This window comes from Grammomys surdaster, unplaced genomic scaffold (assembly GCF_004785775.1).
Source record: "Grammomys surdaster isolate TR1022 unplaced genomic scaffold, NIH_TR_1.0 126086, whole genome shotgun sequence".
Lineage (NCBI taxonomy): Eukaryota > Metazoa > Chordata > Mammalia > Rodentia > Muridae > Grammomys > Grammomys surdaster.
In genome coordinates, this window is record NW_021620894.1 from 2634181 (window position 1) to 2656760 (window position 22580).

General features: G+C 35.8%; 2 protein-coding genes across 2 annotated transcripts; both read left to right on the forward strand.

The window, feature by feature from the left end:
- Positions 1-3619: 3619 nt before the first annotated feature.
- On the forward strand, positions 3620-4564 carry LOC114611168 (olfactory receptor 150-like). The gene has a single exon (XM_028755817.1). The coding sequence runs from the start codon at positions 3626-3628 to the stop codon at positions 4562-4564; it is 939 nt and encodes a 312-aa protein (XP_028611650.1). The 5' UTR covers positions 3620-3625.
- Positions 4565-20458: 15894 nt separating this feature from the next.
- Positions 20459-21397, forward strand: LOC114611149 (olfactory receptor 150). The gene has a single exon (XM_028755797.1). The coding sequence runs from the start codon at positions 20459-20461 to the stop codon at positions 21395-21397; it is 939 nt and encodes a 312-aa protein (XP_028611630.1).
- Positions 21398-22580: the final 1183 nt, after the last annotated feature.

A 22580-nucleotide genomic window follows, 5' to 3' on the forward strand; every position in this document is an offset into this window, starting at 1 on the left:
TGTTACTAAGAGTACAGTAGCATTTATAAGAAAGTCTTATTTGCTGAACTGGAGACACGGCCCAGTAAATAAATGTACTAATGTACTTGCTCCTCTCAAAAGTCACTATCTCTCTTCTGGCCTCCATGGGCACCTGCACGCATGTGCAGTACACTATGTAGACACATACATGAGTAAACATATAAGTCTTTTTAAGTTTTACTTATATGTTTATTCTTCTGGTTTATACTACATTCCAACCACAGCTGACCCTCCTCCTCTCTTCCCAGTTTCTCTTACCCACCTCTCCTCTCCCTCACATCCACTCCTCCTCCATTTCCTCCAGAAAAGAGGACTCCCAAGGATGTCAACCAAACATAACAAGTTACAATAAGACCTGACACAAATCCTCCTATCAAGGCTAAATTAGGCAACCAAATAGGAGCAAAAGAATCCTAAGAGCAGTCGAAAGAGTCAGGGACAGGCCCCATTCACTGTTAAAAGTCCCACAGGAACAAGCTACAAAACGGTAACATATACACAGAGGAGCTAGGTCAGAACCACCTAAGCTCCTTGATTTTTGCTTTGGTTTTTCTCTGAACCTCTATGAGCCCTGCTTAGTTGATTCTGTGAGCCTTGTTCTTGTGATGTTGTTGACCCTCTGGTTCCTAAAATCCTTCCCCCCGCCATTCGTGCAATTCCCCAAGCTCTATCTAATCTTTGGATGTGGGTTTTGGGGCCAGTCATGTTTGGCTCTATTTTAGAACTTGTCAGGTGTGGGCTTCCTCTAATGGCGAGAGCTTCTAGTTGAACCAGTCATTGGTTGGCCACTCCCAGAAGTTGTGAGCCACCTTTAACTCCAGCACATCTTACAGGCAGGACAAATTATAGGTCGAAGAGTTTGTGGCTGTGTTAGTCTCCCAGGTCCTCCACTAGGAGACTTACCAGGTTACAGAAGCTGGCCAGTTCAAGCTCCATATCACCCTTTACTAGCAATCGTCCAAAGGGTTACCCTCATAGACACCACCAAGTTACTCTGGCACTACGGTTTTAACTTGTCACTTCCAGTTCTAGTTGTCTTTCCCAGTGCAGTCTCCTGCTCACTCACTTAATCCCTCCTGTTCCCATCCCCACCTGCTCTTAGTTCACCTGTAACATTTATTCTATTCTCCCTTCCCAGGGAAACCCATGTGTCCTTCCTTGAGACGTCCTTGTTACTTAGCCTCTCTGGGTTTGTGGACTACGGTATGATAAATCTTTACAGCTAATATCCATTTATAAGTAAGCACATATCATGTTAGTCTGAGTGGGTCTGGGTTATCTCATTCAGGATGACTTCTTGTAGTTCCATTTGCTTGCAAATTACATGATATCATTTTTTTAAACAGATGAATACTACTCCATTGTCTAAATGTACCACATTTTCTTTATCCATTTTTTAGTTGTGGACATCTATATGGTTTTCAGTTTCTGGATATTATGAATAAAGCTGATATGAATATGGTTGGGCAAGTAACGCTGTGGTAGGATGGAGTGTCTTTTAAGTATATGCCCAGGAGTGGTATATCTGGTCTTGAGGTATATTGATTCCCAGTTTTCTGAGAAACAGCTATATTGATTTCCAAAGTAACTGCGCGTGTTTACTCTCCGACATGTAATGCAGGGGTGTTCTCCACTCTCCACAGCCTCATGAGCATGAGCTGTCGCTTGTGTTTTTGATCTTAGCCACTCAGACAGACATATGATCGAATCTCAAAGTAGTTTCGATTTGCTAAGGACATTGAACATTCCTTTAAGTGTTTCTTGGCGATTTGAGATTCCTCTGTTAATAATTCTGTTTACATCGGTAGCCCATTTTTAATTGGATTATTTGGTTTGTTGATGTCTAGTTGTCAAGTTCTTTTTTTTTTTTTGTATATTATTAGCCTTGTGTCAGATGTGGAGATGGTAAAATTCTTTTTCCATTCTCTAGGCTGCAGTTTTGTCCTAATTACAGTGTTCTTTGGCTTACAGAAGCTTTTCCATTTCATGAGGTCCTATTTACTAATTGTCGGTCTTAGAGCCTGAGCCATTGGTGTTCTTTTCTTAAATGTTATTCTTTTTGTTTTCATGTATTCTATCTAGAACTCTATTCCTTGAATATGTTACGTAAATTATTTTCTATGCCGTGTGTAATTTTTTCAGACTTAAAATAATGTTCAATTTATTAATTTTATAGGACAGCCTCTAATTTGGGATCTTATATAAGAAAGATTACTAATTTTAAGTTTGAAAATGTGTGGCCGTGCTTTCCCTCAATATGAATATAGCTTTATATGCTATATTTAGTTGCAATAGGTCACTTTTAAATTATTTTAATTTAATGGTGTCTGAACGAGTTTCATATTAATAACATGCAGCAATCTACTCTGGCACCAAAAGGTAAAAAATATTTTCATATTGATTTATAATAAAATATCCTCATTCCCAAAGCATGCATATATATGTATATACATATATATAAAGCTTTATATAAAACTTACATAAAACTATATATATATATATATATATATATACACATATACATATGTATATATATATATAAAACTTTAAATATATGTATATACATGCACATGTATAAAACTTGTTTCTGGCATGTCAAATGGCATAAAAATATCTGCCTTGATTGGTCCATCTATTGTCACTGTAACATGCTATGCAGATTATGACAATATCGTAGTGAAATTCAACAGGGAAGAGGTTAGGGCTCCTTTATCCTGTTTCAAGTTAGTTCTGATTTTTGTGGATCACATAGTTTGAATGGGGATATAGCAATTTGTATATAAGTAAATCAAATTTAAAAAAGAAAATCAAGTTCAATGGTACATTATTGAGTTTTTAAAAGATCTGGAAAGCATATCTACTGTCATAAAGTTATTTTCCTTGACTTAGGAGATGCCTTTCTTTTTCTGTTTATCTTCTCTTCTAAGTGCAATGTCATATTTCTTTCATTTTATATATATATATATATATATATATATATATATATATATATATGTAAATTATAATTTGCATTAAATTACTAATATGTTTAATGGCAATTTTCTTTCAGTCTTCTGCCATTTGATCACAATTTCAATGTTTCTTCAAATTCCTCTACATATTAAGTAGAATTTCTACAGAGAACATTGTTATTAACAAATAGAGATAGTCGCATCTTTTCATTTATAATTAGAGGTGCTTTATATTTATTACATTGCTTAACATACTCAAATTAAAATCTATGCTGTGATATTAAATAAATATTTTAAGATTGTGTCATTCATTAACTGATGGTGAAAGTTTTTCATAGATATTGTTTGTTTTCCTGGATTATGCTGATATTTTAATATAAAACCATATTTACAAGATATACATGAGAGATTTCAAGATAACTCCATAGAATTTATTATAGCTGTTATTTGTGGTTTTATGGAACACAGATAAATATGGATATACTAGATATTTATCTGCAAGCCTTGTGTTAATGTCTTTAATGGTAACACCCATGAAGAGCTGTAGGAAGCAGAAGACAACACAATAAAAATATTTTAATTCAATGTTACAATCAAGTGTAGACTAATAAACCATCTTTTTCTCACTTCCTACAAAAAATGTTCAGGAGAAAATGGCTGAAGGCAATCAGTCCACAGTGACTGAGTTCATCCTCGCTGGGTTAACAGACAAACCAGAGCTGCAGTTGCCCCTGTTCCTCCTCTTCCTTGGAATCTACCTGCTCACAGTGCTGGGGAACCTGGGCATGATCATCCTGATCCTGATCAGCTCCCACCTGCACACCCCCATGTACTTCTTCCTCAGCAGTCTGTCCTTCATTGACCTCTGTTACTCCACTGTTATTATCCCCAAAATGCTGGTGAACTTTGTGACAGAGAAGAATATCATCTCTTACCCTGAATGCATGACCCAGCTCTACTGCTTCATAGCCTTAGTTATATCTGAGTGTTACATATTGTCTGCAATGGCATATGACCGCTATGTTGCCATCTGTAACCCTTTGAGGTACAATGTCACCATGTCTTACCAAGTCTGTTTCTGGATGATAGGTGGGGTGTATTGCATAGGCTTCATTGAAGCCACAGTTCATACAGTTTGCATGCTACGAGTATTTTTCTGCAAGGCTAATGTAGTAAATCATTTCTTCTGTGATCTTCTTCCATTGCTGCAACTTGCCTGCTCCAGTACATTTGTCAATGAGGTAGTACTTCTGTGCCTCAGTACTTTTAATTTCTGTGTTCCAACTCTAACAATCTGGAGCTCCTATGGCATTATCATTGCCAGAATCATCCGCATTAAATCCACTGATGGTAGATTAAAAGCCATAAGCACCTGCAGCTCCCACTTCTCTTCTGTGGCTGTCTTCTTTGGTTCTTTGGGATTCATGTACTTTCAGCCATCATCAGTTAGCTCCAAAGATCAAGGGAAAGTGTCCTCTGTATTTTACACTACTGTTGTGCCCATGCTGAATCCCTTGATCTACAGCCTGAGGAATAAAGATGTCAAGCTTGCTCTAAGTAAATTGCTTCAAAAGAAGGCATTTCATATGTAACATTATATTTTGCCTTAGTAGAAAGTTCTTGTATCTACAATTTTGAAAAGAAAAATACCTTGAGGTAACAATACATGTTAAACTTCAGATTTGTGTTATTACACTGCTATTTACTACCAGAAAATTGCCAAGAAGAATTGGATCAAAAATTTTAGATACACGATGTAAGCAACTCTGTGATGTCCCAGAGTCTGTCATCCTTAAGCTAACTACCATAGCTCTAAATATTTTTCAAAACACTACCAAAGTCTTCCTATAGTTCATTATGTTTTATATGTGTATGATATGGCTCTTTTCTAGAGATATATTCTTTTCTTGTTTAAGAAAATAAATACACATGGTAGAAAGTTATCTATTATCTGTTTTTTGTGTATCCTACACTCTCAATTAAGTGTATTGTCGACTATATGTGAAAAAGTGATCTCTAAACTAAGTGGATTTAGCAAAGATGAATAAGCCCAAATTATCGCTCCTACATCTAGCTAAACATGTAGACATGTATTAAGGAATATAAAACACATTAGAAATAATATTTTTCTACCTTCGGGGAAATGACACTGAAATCATTGAACAAGACAGTGCATATTGTACATATTCATACACTGTTGTCATAGTTACTGGCACAGTTTAATGGCTTTGCCATCATCTTTGTTCCTGAAAGTTTCCTGTTTCCTGAATGTTCTATACTACTTTTCTCTATTTAAAATAGCTACTGATCTTCCTAAGATAACATTATAGAATCTCAGTTTCAGAAGTGATAGAAAAGTGCACTATTGTTCTATTTTTATATAGAAAATTTGAAACTGGAAAGTAGTTATCTTTCTAATTACATGTAGTATTCATACCCCTAAACTATCCTTTGTGGGATCCTGACATGCATGGAGGAGACTTAAACACAATAAACTTTACTTTATAACCTTTATCCAATTAAGCTCCAAACCAGAAACTTCAGTTCTGTCAAATAGTATTATCCATATCAGAAAGGTGCAGTATCTCTTAGTAAGAATACACCTTTCACATCTTCTGAAGGCTTCAACAGCAACACTCTGGCTTTGCTGGTCTATCCCTACAATAGATTGGTATTTCTACATTGCTTTAGATACTTACAGACTTCATGATTCCTGCAAGCATCAATGCCTTTAAACAAAATTCATTAAGAACTCGAGTATGGAAAATTCCAAATAACTCATGGAACTCCTGTTCACTATATTAATCTGTGTCCAGAAACATACTGAAGCCTTCATTCTTCTTCTGAGTGTCAACCTTTGTTTCTTTGTTTGTTTTAAACCTTATTATCTTGAATTTATTATTTCAGCAGAATCCCATAGTTGTCATAGAATATTGGTGTTTTTTTCTTCAGCTTGCCTTTAAATATATGACAATACCTCTTTGCCATGTCATCTTTAACTCATCCAGTAACACCAAAACTAGAAAACAAGAGAATACTCTTTTTGAAAAGTGAACTAAAGACCCTTGATTTTCTATAAACCCTGACTCCTATTGTCCTAATATATATATATAGATATAGATATAGATATAGATATAGATATAGATATAGATATATAGATATAGATAGATAGATAGATACATATATATAGATATATACATATATGTATATATATATATATATATATATATATATATATATATATATATATATGGAAGAGAAGGAGTGAGGAGAGAGAGAGAGAGAGAGAGAGAGAGAGAGAGAGAGAGAGAGCAGATAGGTAGGAGGATGAAGAGCTATGGCAGGTCAGGTATGGAGAACAGTCCTGGGTAACAACTTATATTTTGTTTAGCTAATTGGGCCAGGGCAGCAGTGAAAACATACCTCCACCACTAGCTCATGAACGCAGGCCTAGGCTAGTTGGGAACATGGTGGCTGATTAAGAAAAGCCAGCGTGAATGCTTCCTGATTAAACATCTTCCACAACATACTTGTTTTAATAAATCATTTAAGTTTATTTGTATTTTTGTGATTTTTGTAGATTAATATATTTTAAAGATGAAAATCTATTGTTCTCTAGTTCCAAACTTTGAATATTGTGCAGACATGTTTGTACTTACTCTAATAGACTTCTATAAATCTTTTCTTGACTAATTTTGACTAGCATCATAGCATCTGTGCTTCTATGGACTTGCCAATCACATTTATCCTATGGCCTAGCCTGGCATATTTCTCTAGATTGTATCATTCTTAGAAGCAGGGACTCTGCATCATGTATCGCTCCATTTCTGCTTAATTCTGAGAAGTATTTTCATCAACTCACACACACACATCTAAATAATTTCTTGAGTCATTATCATCATGCAAGCATTTGTTTTATTCTTTATAAAATTTTAAAATTGTCTGTTATTGATAGAATTCTCTTGTCAAGACAAGGTGAAATGGAATATTGTCGGGAGCAGCCTTGCTTATACACTGAAGGCCTAAAATCAGCCATAGGCCTAAAATCAGCAATAGGCCTGACATACATGCCTGCTAGAACAAAATCTTGGGTCTCTGTGGAAAAACACTGAAACAGATACCTGGGAGTTATTGTAAACAGACAGCTTTGGTGGAAGGTTGCCAAGCCTAGTCATAAGGCCTTGTAGATGGGTAACCTTGGTGGATAGTACCAACTTAGATAAAGACAAGTGAATCATAGTTGGAGTCATAGTGGTCTGTCCCCTGAACCTTCACCCAGATGACACTCTGTTCTGGAAGATAACTGTACTCCCCCTGAACACCCACACTCCTGCATCATCCCTTCCCCCACTTCCTGCCTTTTTGTGTATAAAACCTGTGTGTGGAAAAGTAAAAATTACAATCTGATCAGATTATAGACAGGTCATCATTCCTTTCGTCTTTGCCTGCTCCCCCCGCTCTCTTTCAGGTTACCTCCCCGGACCCCTGTTTAATGTCCTGCTGGACAGGGCAGAATATCTCAGCAATATTTATAATACTAGAACTAACTTTAGATGTTACCTATATTTCAAGAACTAAGAGATTTTGTTTCTGTATTTTTGGCACCAAGAAACTATGTAATGTACATAAAATGACTGTCAGAATTTAGCAATGATCTTATAAGTTAGTATAGAACTATCATAATATTTCATTAGATTAACTTAGTAAAGTCATGATGAAAGGAAAGTCTATGGACCCTTCAGAAATCCTATTATTATCATGAGTAATTATTAAATTGTTTTGGAAGAATATAATTTTGGTCTCTTCTTCAGAGAAAATCTTATTTGAAACAACCTAGATAACAAGCTGGATAAACATGGAGATCATCATACAGGTAAAATGTCAGTTGATGAAAACGAGAAACACTGATTGACCCTAGTTGCATAGACTGACTAAAATGGGCAAACTAATGCAAATAGAGAAGAGAATAATGCTTAGCATATAGTACAAGATATAAAGACAGGAAGTAGTTTTTCACTAGGTAGAAGAATTTTTTGATAATTTAAATGATTTACTTATATAAATCAAATAAATGATTTACTTACTCTGGATAGTATAGTTATTGTAGTTAAAAATGCAGATTTATATTCACAAATGATCATTAAAATGGAAAACTAAAATTAAGTAGACACACACTTATAAAAATGGTGCTTCTTTAAGTTTTGTGGAAAATATGCTAGGCGATAAACAGACAACAGTCATATCTGAAAATTGTGCTACTTTTTCCTCAAAATTTAAAGTGGTAGTTCCAACATTACCCATTCAAAATATAGAAATTAAGAAAAGTAAACACAAAACATGGTATGAATCAATGCTGCATCTGCAGGATATGCCCTAGATTGGAAAGACTTCCAGAAGAGTGGAAAAGTAGCAGGTTAGGATGGATTGTTTTATATGGATTACATGATGTCAATATTGTTTTAGTGCATTTATAATTTATTTTTTCACTTGTTACTATTATGTGTTTGTTAATTGTGTGTTTATGTGTGTGTGCACATGTGATGTATGTGCCGGTGGAGGTCAAAGGGCAATGTTGTAGAGTTGGTTCTCTCCTCCATCTGTTAAGTAAGCTACATGAGTTGAACTCAGCTCACCACATCTGTGCTGTGGTTATATTTAATAACTAAACCATCTCACTGACTCGTGTTTGTAATGTTCATAATGCATTTCTAACGTGTATCTGAGATATTTGAAAATTCATAGCTTTCAATGTACAGTTAAAAGTCTTGTATATTCATGAGTCGACTATAGATTATTTTTATCAAATATCAACTAAAGCCTCATAACCACATATGATCAAGTGATACCTCCCTTTCAATGCACCAGGCAGGTGCTAAACTTCTTTCCATCTTGTTCCCTACATTTCCTACACATGGTGTCACATAATGTATGACCTTCTCTGATTCCTTTCTCTTGGCATGCTTCAGGCCATTTGAAGATGTGACATATCTCAGAACTGCAGACCTCCTTACTACAGAATAACACTCTAGTTCAAAAACAAAGTACACTTTTCCTGTCTATGTATCATTGAATGCACATTTGGATGGCTTTCAACGTTTGAATAGAAGCACTTCTGCAGTAACAAACCATACACAAGTTCTCTTGTACATGCACATTTTTCAGGGATTTTTTTGGGGGGAGGGATGCTGTTTACACCACTAGAATTGATGGGACATATAAGTTGATCATTTTTTCATTTTAAGCTTTACCAAATTGACATTAACTTCAAATGATGATGAGCTTTGTGGAAGAAAACCATGCCACCGCTTTCCTGAACCAAATGACTCTACTCTTTTCCTTCCTAAGTCTTGTTAAGTTGTTAACTGTTGGCTATAATGGCAAATGACCACTAAGTTGTCATCTGCAACTGATTGGTATATAATGTTATCAGTTTTAAGAAGTCTGTTTCTGGATGATAAGTGAAGTACATGCTATTGGCTTCACTGAAGATGCAATTCAAACACATTGCATGCTGAGAGTGCCTTTAGGCAAGGGTAAAGTAATAAACCATTGCTTCTGTGATCCTCCACTGCTGCAGCATGCCTACTCCAGTAAATTTGTCAATAAGGTAATGCTTCTGTACCACAGTTATTCAATATGTCCCAACCCAAACCACTTTAGCCCCTTACATATTCAACATTGTCAGCATTCTCTGTATTAAATCCACCAAGGGCAGATTCAAACCCTTAGGCATCTGCAGTTCCCATTTCTTTGCTATTTCTGTCTTCCTTTCCCCGGACTTCACGTATTTTCAACCTTCATTAATGTGCTCCAAAGATGAAAATAAAGCATCATCTCTGTTTTATACAACTGTTGTGTCCATGCTGAATCCCCTGATTTACAGCCTGAGGAATAAGTATGTCAAATTTACTCTAAAGATGGTGTTCCAGAAACAGAAATTGCATGTGTAAAGAGTATTTTATATTAGCAAAGTTGTATTATACCTAGAGTTCTGATTAGAACACAGTCCAGAGGCAGCAATGCATGCCTGCCTGATCATGATAGTATTGCTAGTATGTGATTATTTAATTTTTGGGAAAACTGATATAAGGAATGATTAGATTCAGTAGTTCAGATATTTGGAGGAAATGATTATAGGATGTCCCTGTGTTTATCCACCAAGAGTTAACTGTACTACGTCTAGATAGATTAAAACTTCTTTAAAGCCTTCTTTGTGTATCTGGAGCATGACTATTTTCAGATGAGTTTTATTCATCTTTCTTAAGGGAATACTTTTGGTTAGTATGATTTGATCATTTCAATATTTTGTATATTTAGCCTTTCAAGTTAAGTCTATTAGCAATAATCTCTTAATGTGATTCCTGAAATAAATTACTTTAGTAAAAATGAGTATATATGAAAATATTCTCAATTTTTACTAAAACACACATCTATATTGGGGTAATGGAAACATGAGAAACAATATGACTCCTCCCCACAACAAATTGACACTGTATGAGACTTAGACAATGCTCAATGTAACCACACGCATTTCCCATGATCTCACATGCTGTACATTCTCCCTCAATTGAGTTTTAGAGTTTGTTTTGGTAACTGTTCTGTACTATTCTTCCCTGTTTCAGAGAATGAATGCATTATTAAAAATCAAAATTTTAGAATCTCATATTTAGAAATCGGCCTCTTAGCACAATTCTTTTGAGACAGGGTTTGCCTGTGCAGCCCGAGCTGGCCTGTACCATAGTATGTAGCACAGCATTGTGGAGAAGAGTAGAGGTATCTCCAAGAAGCACCATGCTTTTCCTCTCCCCTGTGTTGTACTTGTGTCTGCTAGCACAGCATAGTATATAGAGCATGATGGCCAGGAACTCACAGTGATCTTCTGCCTCTGCATCCAAAGTGATGTGGTTAATGGTCTTCACCATCCCATCTATCTGTTTCAGTTGGGTTTGGTTGGTTTGGTTTATGCTACTGTTTTTTCTGCATGATTTTACAAATGCACTCGTGTGGGTTATTCCTTCATATTTCAACATTGAGTGTGCAACAGTCTTCTCAGTGAAGGGAAGCAACTCTTATCCATTAAAACTGACTGGCCACTCTGAAAGGAATTATATGCAATCAAGAGGTTAATTAGATTCAAGGCTAAACACTGCAAGGGAATATCAATAAAAGATAAAAATATCTATCTGGGTTCCCTGAGGGACAAGCCTGACTGCATAGGGGTTGATGTCAAAAGTATCCCCTCTCCAGGAAAAAGACATCGGGACGGGTATGGCCCTCATGCCTCACTGGACAATGACAGGAGGACTGGAACCATTACAAGGTCCCCTTCAAATACTGGAGGTCAGGCCTCTATCCCCACCTTCACAAGTTTAAAATTGCCACAGCCCTTCTATACTTAAAGAAGGGAGGAGATGTCAGGAGCAGCCCTGCTTACACACTGTAGGCCTAAAATCAGCCATAGGCCTAAAATCAGCAGTGGGCCTGTCATACATATATACTAACACCAAGTCTTGGGTCTCAGTGGAAGAACATTGAAACAGATGGCTATAAGCTAATGTCAACGGGCAGCTTTTGTGGAAATTTATAAGCCTGAGTGGTCATGGACCTTGTAAATAGGTAGCCTTGGCAGACAATACCAACTTAGATAAGGACAAGCGAGTCATAGGCAGAGTCATAGTGACTTGTCCCCTGAACCTTCACCCAGCCGATACCTGCTTCTGAAGATATCTGTATTCCCCCTGAACACCCACACTCCAGTGTCATTCCCTTCCCCACATCCTGCCTTTCTGGAAAAAATTTAAAAAAAAAAAGAAAAAGAAAGAAAAAAATAACCCAAAACAAAAAAAAAAGATAAAAAAAGAGGTTAATTAGAAAATTTTTCTTTTTCTAATCTAAGCTCATGTTGGAGGATTTGAAAATATTAAGAAGAAAAAAATGTTTCCTGGGAATATCACTGTTCCCAGCAGAGAGTTGCACCAGCTCTTTACACCTATTTGCTCACCCAACATGCCTTTTCCTTCTGGAGGCAGCATCACCTACATGACTTTTCTCATCTCTTCCATGAAGAGCTTCTCAGAGTCAATCATCATTAAGCCCTTATTTATTGAGAATTCTTTTCTTCTAAAATATCATATATGCATATACCTTAATCATGTGGGAAGCTGCATATTCCTGAATTATTTTAGGTGTTGTGTTCCTGTTTATCTCTATAAGCTTCAAAGCCTTTGTAGTATAGAATTGAGGAGAAGAGTAGAGATATCTCTAAGAAACTCCGTGCTTTTCCTCTCCTCAGTGTTGTACTTGTGTCTCCTAGCATAGCGTTAGCCTCCTTTTCCCTCTGTACTGAGCATTAGTCTGCTTACCCTCCAACTATCACATCAGATATGTCCCTAACAGTTATAGAGGAGGGCTAGCTTCAAATATATGATGGGAACATGTCGCGTTACCTTGGTAATGAGATAAGAGAGTTCATTCTCCTATTTGAATATACATTATACATATATGTGTATATTCAAATACCTTTACAAACCAATAAATATCAAAAGAATTAATAACTAAAAAAATCTGAACATTCTATTATGAAATATGTAGTACTGTCATAAGCTTGGATAATAAAGTCATGCAGAGTTTTTCTTTTATTTCTCTGATTTAAAATTTCCATCCTGGGGGAACAATGTGGTAGCAAAAATGGTTCACTGTCATAGCATGCCAGAAAACAGAGAATGATACAAAAAATGACCAGGGATAATTTTCCCATAAAGGACCTTTGTCAGTGACCTATTTTCTACAGCTATGCCCCACCTTCCAAAGTTTCCATATAAGCACTGGCTGTGGGCTAGTTTTCAGAACATTAACTATAGGAGAGATTTCAGATTAAGTTCACTATATATAATAATAATTGTACCTGTACTGATTGTCCATTTCACGTGTATTAAGAAGAGATATGTTGAATACTCAGCAAGGTGAATCAGAAACAGCAAGCTCTACAGAGAAAAAACGGATGTTTTATTATGAACAGCAAACTAGACTCAACCTTATCCTCTCAGCTCTAAGCATGCTTAGGGACTAAACAATAGAAGGGATTTTCAGGTTAAGTTCAGCTGCAAACATCTTGAGATTGATAAGTAGAAGGAAATTGTAAGTATTTCAATTCGCAAAGCACTGGAACCTGAATTCTTTTGGTAGACAGATTATAGAAATATATATTTTCACAATAGTTTATTTTTTAAGACAAAGCCACAATCTGTTGTCATGTATCCTTTAAACTCAATTTGTAACCCAGCTGTTCTTATGTGAACACTCCTCATTCATCCTTATGACTGAGCAGATTAGAGGCATGTGTAACCATGGCCAATCATAAATTTTCTTAATTTGTCTTCATTTTTATTAAACATTGTAATTTTGGAGGGGCATGAGACGAGAGGCTGATGCACAAATATTTTGACCCAAGTTCATCACCCAAGTCAAAAGGTGAGCATGGCAGTGTAGTTATAACCCTGGTGCTGGAAGAGGGAGAGACAGAATATGGCCTGACAGCCTACTCAAAATCTTATAAAATCCAAGTTCCAGATTCAGAGAGACTCTAACTTTAGGAAAAATGAGGACAGCCATAGAGACCATTGAATGGTATGGCCTCTGCATGAGTATACATGGGTGAGTACATGTGCTAACACATATGTACATATATGCATACAGCCCATGGATTTATAAAAGAAAATGAGAAGAAATGTACATTTTTGGACATCTGGAATGGTCTTGTGAGCATTATAGTGTATGTGAGTTCTATGTTAATTTACATATGAATTATAAATATGCTATAAATAGTTAAATTATTCAACTATAATCCAATAAAGCTTTAAATGATTTAAAAGGTGCCTAAAACTGTAGAGGCATATAAAATATATAACAATGGTCTAGGAATGTTTTCCTCTTCCTTTTCCTTCTTTCCTTTCTTTCTTCCTTCCTTCCTTCCTTCCTTCCTTCCTTCCTTCCTTCCTTTCTTTCTTTCCTAACTTTCACTTAAGAAAATAAGCAGAGTATTTTGACATTCTACTTTTATCTCAGAGTAAGTTTATACTTGTAGAGAGATAAGCAAAATTAGTAGAGAGGACTCCTATGTATATAGCGTCCTGCCTTGTCTCCTATAACCATCAAAATGACACATTCATTAAAGCTAATCAGCAAGAAGTTGGTGCATCTCCCAAAGACAGAGAAGCTGTTTTTGCAGTACATTATGATGCACACAGTCAGTCCTACACTAATTGAGTGCAGAAGAGAAATCATAACAAGAGTGTTCAGCCCTAAGGGCATCCATAGTAAATGACCCTCGAAATGTTCAATATCACATCAGGAAAAAAAAAACAAAAAAAACAGACAAACAACAAAAATAAAACATTAAGAGCAAACAGGCCAAATGTAGTGACTGACTACAAGAAAGTGCTATTTGAAGGACATTTGTCGATGTGAAATCATAGAGGTTGTGGCAGCATGTCTATGACCTGCCCAAGTTCAAGTCATGCAAATTCCTCGCACTGCTGGAGGATGTACAAAATCCCACCCTTAATCTGCGGAGCTGTAGAAATTGATAGCTGCTGGGAGAAGGGTAGTTTTCTTTAAAGTCAGTCATATTCACACAAAAGAGTGAATATATGAGTATTACAAATTGTACTCAGTGGGTTTTACAAAAGGAATGAGGCCTCAAGATGGAGTGGATATGGAACAGGAGGTGAGTTTCAGAGAAGATGGTTTCATCATACCATAAAAATACAATGTACAAAAATCATCAAAGAATTAACAAAATATCTTTTAAAACTCAAACATCTAATATTGACTTTAATGTTTGTTTATTTATTTATGCCTTATTTTTTATTGATATTTTCTTATTTTTTCTCACTATCATTTTTGCTATTGAGAATTCCATCTTACTTACCTAATTACAGTTTGTTTCCATGGCACCTTGGGCTCCTGTTTACTTTTTCAATTGTCCTTTTTGTGATAAGTGTAATAGTTTTGAGAATACTAGTTAGATATTGTTCATAGTGTTGACCACGTTAGAATGAGCTGATGGGTTTTAGGTCACCATGTTTTGTCACGGGCAAACTGCTAGAGCATGTGTGGTTCAACTCGTACCATATCAAGAACCAGTGTTCGGGGCCCTGTGAGGGGATGGATGATTGTGCTCCATTTGTTTTAGGACAGAGTGTTTACATAAATTATCAGGAATTTATGTATTAAGGATTTGTCCCTCATCCCTTACTCGTTTATTTTTTCACATTTGCATGTCTCCATAAATGCATGGATACCAGTTGTTATTCTGATTAATTTTCTACTACCAGTTGATTCATATTGTCCTTGAAGTTATTGAGGTTTGGACATTTGAAACCATTTTTTTTCCACCTATACTTAGGTCTGTTTGACACCTAACATTTTATTACTCGAGTGTTTTTTGTTTGTTTTGTTTTTGTTTTGTTTTTTGTTTGTTTGTTTGTTTGTTTTTCTTCCTGGAACTAAAAGATATACAAAATGTCTTATTTTATTTAATTGCATTTAATTCTACAGTTGATACCCATTTCCAAACTTACATCAGCATGTTCATCGCTAGCCCTTCTACTGAAGTTATATTTTGAAATGTTACAAAACAATAAGAAAATATAATGTAACAATTTTTAAAATATTGTCTTAAGATTTTATTTTCCTTCAACTAATGCATCTATGTCTCTGGGTGTATGTGCACTAATGTATGGGTGCCCATGGAGGCCAGAAAAGGGACCCATATTTTTCTGGAGCTGCAATGACATGCATCTGTGAACACATGAGTCCCATCGAGTGAACTCAGGTTCTTTACAAGAGCAGTTATGTGGTCTGGACTGCTGAGCCATTGTTCCAGCCCCTAATTAAAAACATTCAATAACAATTACAAAACATTTTCTATTTCTCCAACCCTTAAAAATTGAAAAAGACTAAGCTATATTCTCCCATAGTTCAGAAACTGCTTTCAAACAGTTGTAGAAAACCACCTACAACTGTGTCTCTAAGCCTTGGGTTCTAGACTTTAACTTCATTGTAGATATAATTTTAAGAGGAAGAAAAGAATTGTACTTATGGGAATTAATGAGTTTTATAAAAAGGATAATAAATGAAACTTTAATTGTTCTTGTCTCACAACAACCCATCCCTTGTGAAAAGAAATCTTGAGAGAATTTCTTTTTATATACGGTAATGAAAACTGAGTATGAAACGCTATGTGACAATAATATGATTCAGGTAAGTGCCTTTGGAAGCTTTGAGGGCAATCTGGACAATGCAATTATATGTGTGTGTACACTACTCAGAAGGAGACACTTGCCTACTGGACCCTGAAATACAGGAAAGTCTGTAGTCTTACTGTAGATTATTGGCATCAATGAATGGGAAAAGATTTTATAGAAGAGTACTAGACCTACAATTCACATTTCACAGTGAGACAGGTTTCCAAGGAAAACATGTGAGTTTCGTTTCTCCTTACACCACTCCAAGCTCGGAATTTTAGAGGCCCATCTTGAATTCTAGAGCACAGATGTCAGAATTTCTCCACACTGGTGGACAATGATTATTCATATTTCCCACTAGCACATCGAAATGCAGGAAAGACTTGACTATGTTCATATTTCTAGCTATACTTACTCCATTCTTAAGCTTAATGAGTTTCGATGTTACCAAAAATATGTTTAAAGTAACATATAGGAAGTGTAAAACTGATCTGCTGCTGATTGTACAAATACTAGGTATCTGTACAGAAACCTTTATATGAACACTAAATGATAGTGGATAATTTGAATTTATACAACATTCATTAAATGTATAAACATATCAATATGCTTTATCTAGTGGTATTTAGCATGCGTGTTTATCACTTTCACTATATTAGAGTCCCTGTTTCTTATAATAAACCTTTTGAAATGATTAATTTACTTTCCTATTTTAATAAATCCAAAATTTAATACAAAAATTTGTTATAGCAATACTTGCTGTCACTGAAAACTGTGCAGGTTTATGTTATTTCTGTTAGTCCTTCTAGACCTTATTTTCTTTTGAAAACATCCATTGGCCACTTTCTGGGCCAGGCATACAGCAACCATGGCTCTGTGGACCTCCCATCATCGTGTACAACTGTTCTGCCTCCCAGTTTCATTCAGTATTAGAAAAATTTGAAGAGCAGAGACCCTGTTGCCTATGTATTTCTATCTTGAATTCTCATGACAGCATTTCTGCTTCTCACCATTAAATTGTTTTACTATTATCTCACATTCACTTCCATGTAATATCTTCCTGAAACATTCACAATCATTATCATAGTCTATAAGTTTCAAAACAATTTTGTGAATGATACCAGCTAACACGAAAGTATTTAAACTTCAACTGTATTAACCTACCGAGATCACTGTGAAACAAACCCTCTGGAAATGCCTTAGCAATTGAGTACTTGTGATGAGTCATCATCCTATTCTCAGGAAATAACCCAGTGTTTGTTTCCAAAAGGAAATCTTATTTGAAATTACATGGAAATGCAAAGGACATGTCAAGTGAAATAATGCTGCAAAAAAAAGAAGAAATGTTCAGTTACTGTACACACATAGGGTAAGTATAAAGGTCAAATCCAAGTAAAAGAACACAAAAGTGATTCCTAGAATATGAGAGGTGGGCCAGACTGGGAGGAGTACTAATTCCTACTAATTTTACATGAATAAAGTATGATGCCCTGTATAGTATACTATATGTGGTTTATGGTAAACTATTACCCTTAGAACTTAAGGCAGATTTGTGCTTAAAAAGCATTCTGAACGCATTTAAAGAAAGCTAGCAAAAAAAATGACCTAAAAACTTTTAGTAGAGGATGCATATAATGATGACCTAGATTGTGAAAAGATGTTATGAGATTTTGGTACATATTAACTGATCAAACAATGTACATCAAATGGTTATTGTTCATTGTATGTCATTTCTACTCAATAACACTATTAAGATACATCCAAATAAAACTTCATTTCATTAAACTATTTAGGTATCTTGATGATGAACTATCCATCACACACAGCAAGACTTATCAACTGATGAAGAAAAGATTGCTTGCAATTACCTGCTAAGTTGAAAAACATGCAATTAGACGTGGTATTAACAGGGCTGTATATGAAGCTTCAGGACTAAGAGATTCTATCTGAAACAGATCCAGGTTAGTTAACTGTCATGGATCAGGACTTGTGACTGCTCTCAGAGTCACAAAGACTTTACGAGAGATACTGCAGATTTTGTGATGAGGACTAGTGTTTCCTGGGTCAGCTTGTGAAAAGCAAAGAGAACAGGAAATCCAGTCATCTTGCCAGTGAAATACTTAGAATTGTATGATCTGTGTCTTTGTCTGTTATGTGCTGATTTAGTACAGTACCATATTCTAAAGTAGCAATTCATAATGGCACAGAAATTCATTTGTCTCTAGTCCCTGAATGCTTGAAAGTCCAATGACAGAGGGTGAATAGTACTGTGTTAGACAAGGAATGACAAAGGATACACAGACTAGCGTACTAGAGTGTGCAAATGACACCAAGCTCATTCTTATGCTACATATCTACACATGTGACAACTAGTTTCCTCTTATTAAACAGGTGGTCTTATAAAGTGGTCTCCTTTTTAAGGTTCTACTTCTTTCTCCACACTATCACGTTGGAGACATAAATTCATAACACAACCTTGGGGGACACATTCAATCCATACCTGTGTATGTATATGTAAGCACTCTGTAAAACACATGGTATAAAGTTAGTAAAGGTTTCAACAATGATGACATGAATATATCAATTAGACTATTAGACATTTTATGAATCAATAACAGTAACTTCTAGACATTCTTCAAGCTAGAATTAGGGATGGCAATCCTCAGCAGAAGATGGCCAACTGTGCAGTTAGAAAGAATAGATATGAGGCAAGTTATTGAGGACTTCATTTGATTTTCTGATAATTACAGACATATGTGTTATTGATCCCACTTAATAGTTCACTGTTTCATGTCTTGTTTTGTCCTATTGTTCTTTTTGCCCGTCTCATAAGGAATATTGAAGAAGCAATTTAAATGATGTGTCTTGTATCTTTAATTCATTATCAGTCAATAGCTACTAGGAGTGGGGTTGGGAATATTGTGTAGTGGGTGAACACACTTGATACATAAGCCTAGAGACCTGAATAAGGATCCTTAGAACCCAGTTTTTTAAAAAAATCAGCAATAGTAATATTTGTAATCCTAGTGCCTCACTGGAAAACAGGAGACAGGTAGAGGAAGCTGCAGAGGTTAAAGGGACTAGTTAGCCTTGGATTGTCCAGGCAAAGAGACCCTGTCTTGAGAATGTGAAAAGGCAAGGAAAGATACGCAAAAGTCGTCCTTTGATCTCTAAATGCATATCATGACCCTCACATGCCTATGCATACACACACACACATACACACACACACATACACACATTGATATTGTAATACTTAAACAATTTTCAAGTTGGAAAAAGTACAATCCTCAACTTTATGCCTGCCTTTCTAATTTTCTCTGATTTTTCTGAGCCACGCGTATTCTCTAGGCATTGTATGGTATGTGCATCAACATTCGCAAAAACAGAGTTGTGAGTTCACAGCAATTGCATTGAATTTAAATGACGTTTTAGGGTGTTTTTTTTCATATTCAGAATGCTGGATCTTTGAATTCCATTTACATAACTCTTTAATTCTTTTCGGTTACCGTGGCTTACATTTTCCTCACTCATAAGAATTTTTACAAGATTACATATTTGAAATAAGTTGTATGATTCTTGAGTTTCTTCTTGATCTTTTTCACATATCCTTACTAACTTTATGCACTACTTCAATAGATATACATTCGGGTATGTATCCCTTTTAGAATTCTCTATATAGGATGCTATTATTTATAAGAAGATACTACTTCACGTTTGCTTTATACATAAAAATGTCTTACTTTATTTTCTCAATTAATTGCCAAAATAAAAGCTCTGATTCAATACTGAGTAAAAGTGCAAGGAATTTTTATTTTATTTGTAAATTAAATTTCCAGGGGAGTCTTCCAGTAGTATTGATTGAGGTCTCTTGTGAATGATATATGTATTTTAATATGAAATATTCATAAATAAAGAAGATAGGAGTATTGTAAGTAAGGTATATAGAGTCCTGAGGAAATAAAATTAAAGTAAATCAAGTGTTCAAGACCAAGTACAAACATACTCCTCTGCAATAGAACACAGATGGATGCAGATGGCTTATGTCTACCTGACATTTGCATATTCCTTAATTTAGGGGATCACCTTTTTGCCATCTAATATGTACAAGTTACTGTCAGAGAAATGGTAGTATCTGTCTCCAAATACTTAATTCTATATTATACTTCAGCATATGGAAGCACAATAAATATATAACTCCTATTTTTTTCATTTCTTAGATAGAACTCTCAGGAAGAAATGACAAACAGCAATCAGTCCAGAGTGACTGAGTTCATCATCGCTGGGTTAACAGACAAACCAGAGCTGCAACTGCCCCTGTTCCTCCTCTTCCTTGGAATCTACCTGTTTACAGTGCTGGGGAACCTTGGCATGATCACACTAATTGTGCTCAGCTCCCACCTGCACACACCTATGTACTTCTTCCTCAGCAGTCTATCTTTTATTGACCTCTGTTACTCCACAATAATCACCCCCAAAATGCTTGTGAACTTTGTGGCAACAAAAAATGTCATCTCCTATCAGGAATGTATGACACAACTCTATTTCTTCATTGCTTTTGTTATATCTGAGTGTCACATGTTGGCTGCAATGGCATATGACCGCTATGCTGCCATTTGTAATCCCTTGCTCTACAATGTCACCATGTCTTACCAAGTCTGTTCCTGGATGGTAGGTGGAGTGTATGGCATGGGCTTCATTGGCGCAGCAGTTCATACTCTCTGCATGCTAAGAGTGGTTTTCTGTAAGGCGAATATAATAAACCATTACTTCTGTGATCTTTTCCCATTGATGGAGCTTGCCTGCTCCAGTACTTATGTCAATGAGGTAGTACTCCTGTGTCTCAGTGCTTTCAATATCTTTATTCCAACCCTGACCATCCTGGGTTCTTACATCTTCATCATCGCTAGCATCCTCCGTATCAAATCCGCTGATGGCAGACTAAAAGCCTTCAGTACCTGTAGCTCCCACTTCTCTGCTGTTTCTGTCTTCTTTGGTTCCTTGGCATTCATGTACCTACAACCCTTTTCTGTCAGCTCCAAAGACAAAGGCAAAGTGTCTTCTGTATTTTATACTACTGTTGTGCCCATGCTGAATCCCATAATCTATAGCCTGAGGAATAGGGATGTCAAACTTGCTCTAAATAGGATATTTCAAAAAAAGAAGTTTCATGTGTAAAGAAATATTTACCATGGCAAAAATATACCATATCTAGGAGTTTTGTTTAGGAAAGGAAAGTGTATAGAGACAAAAATGTATGTCCAACGATGATATTATTGTTCATATATGATTATTTTGGTGGGAGGAAAATGATTGTCAGGGAGGAATGGGTTTACACAAGAAAAAAGAAACAATGCTTGAATGTCCCAGAGTTTACCCTAGAGGGCAACCTGAAAAGCCTCTAAGTTTATATTTAAATTCATCAAAGCATCTTACACTTCATTTTGCTTTATATGCATAGACCATACCTGTTTTAGCAAAGGCTATTTATTTTATTTGGGGAATAACTATGTATGATCATATCTTTTTATATTCTCAGTATCTTGACTATCTGGCATTTTTCAAAGAAGTGTACTGCCCAATGTCCTGAACGTTTGATTTCTGAAATAAATAATTTTCACAAAAAAAGTGATATGCAAGTCTTGTTAACTGTGTAGATCTATATTAGAAAACATTGGGAAATAAAAGCTATAAATTTTTTATTGAAAATTAAATAACATGACAGTGTGACAGACTCAAACTATAAACATGACTAATTAAGTTGACACATATTTGTGCAAATTTCTCAATCCAAGTTTGGTGCTATGACAAATACATGACCAACACAATACAAACTGAGTGGAATTTTTAGAGATCTCTTTGTCTCATATTAGTTTGAGGAGGCCTTTTAAAAACCTTGGACTGAAGTTGAACACAGGCTACCCCCAAGTACCAGGAAGGACTCTTCAGCTTGTTCTTGGCCAGAGTTACTCCCTAGCTACTTGCTAACAACAGTTAATCAAAGATTGATCTGATTGTTTCAGATGTACTATCAGACTGTTCATGATTGTATATGGACTTGCTTCAGAGCACTTACTTGTCAGCTTACAATCGACACTCAGTTAGATGATTACCAGGCTGGACCCTCCCTCACTTTCTTCCATTTCCTATAAAACCTTGTCCTGATGAGAGTTCGGGGCTGCCTCGCCAAAATCTGTCCTGTGGACCAGCAGTGAGTAAGCCCAAACTCAAGCTTGTAATAAAGAGACCTTAATGTAATTACCTTGGAAACGATTCCTTGCTGGTCTTTGGGGGTTTACAAGTGCTTCCTGGCACAACAGAATAAGAGTCTATTTACAGAGACATATGTCACTCAATACGT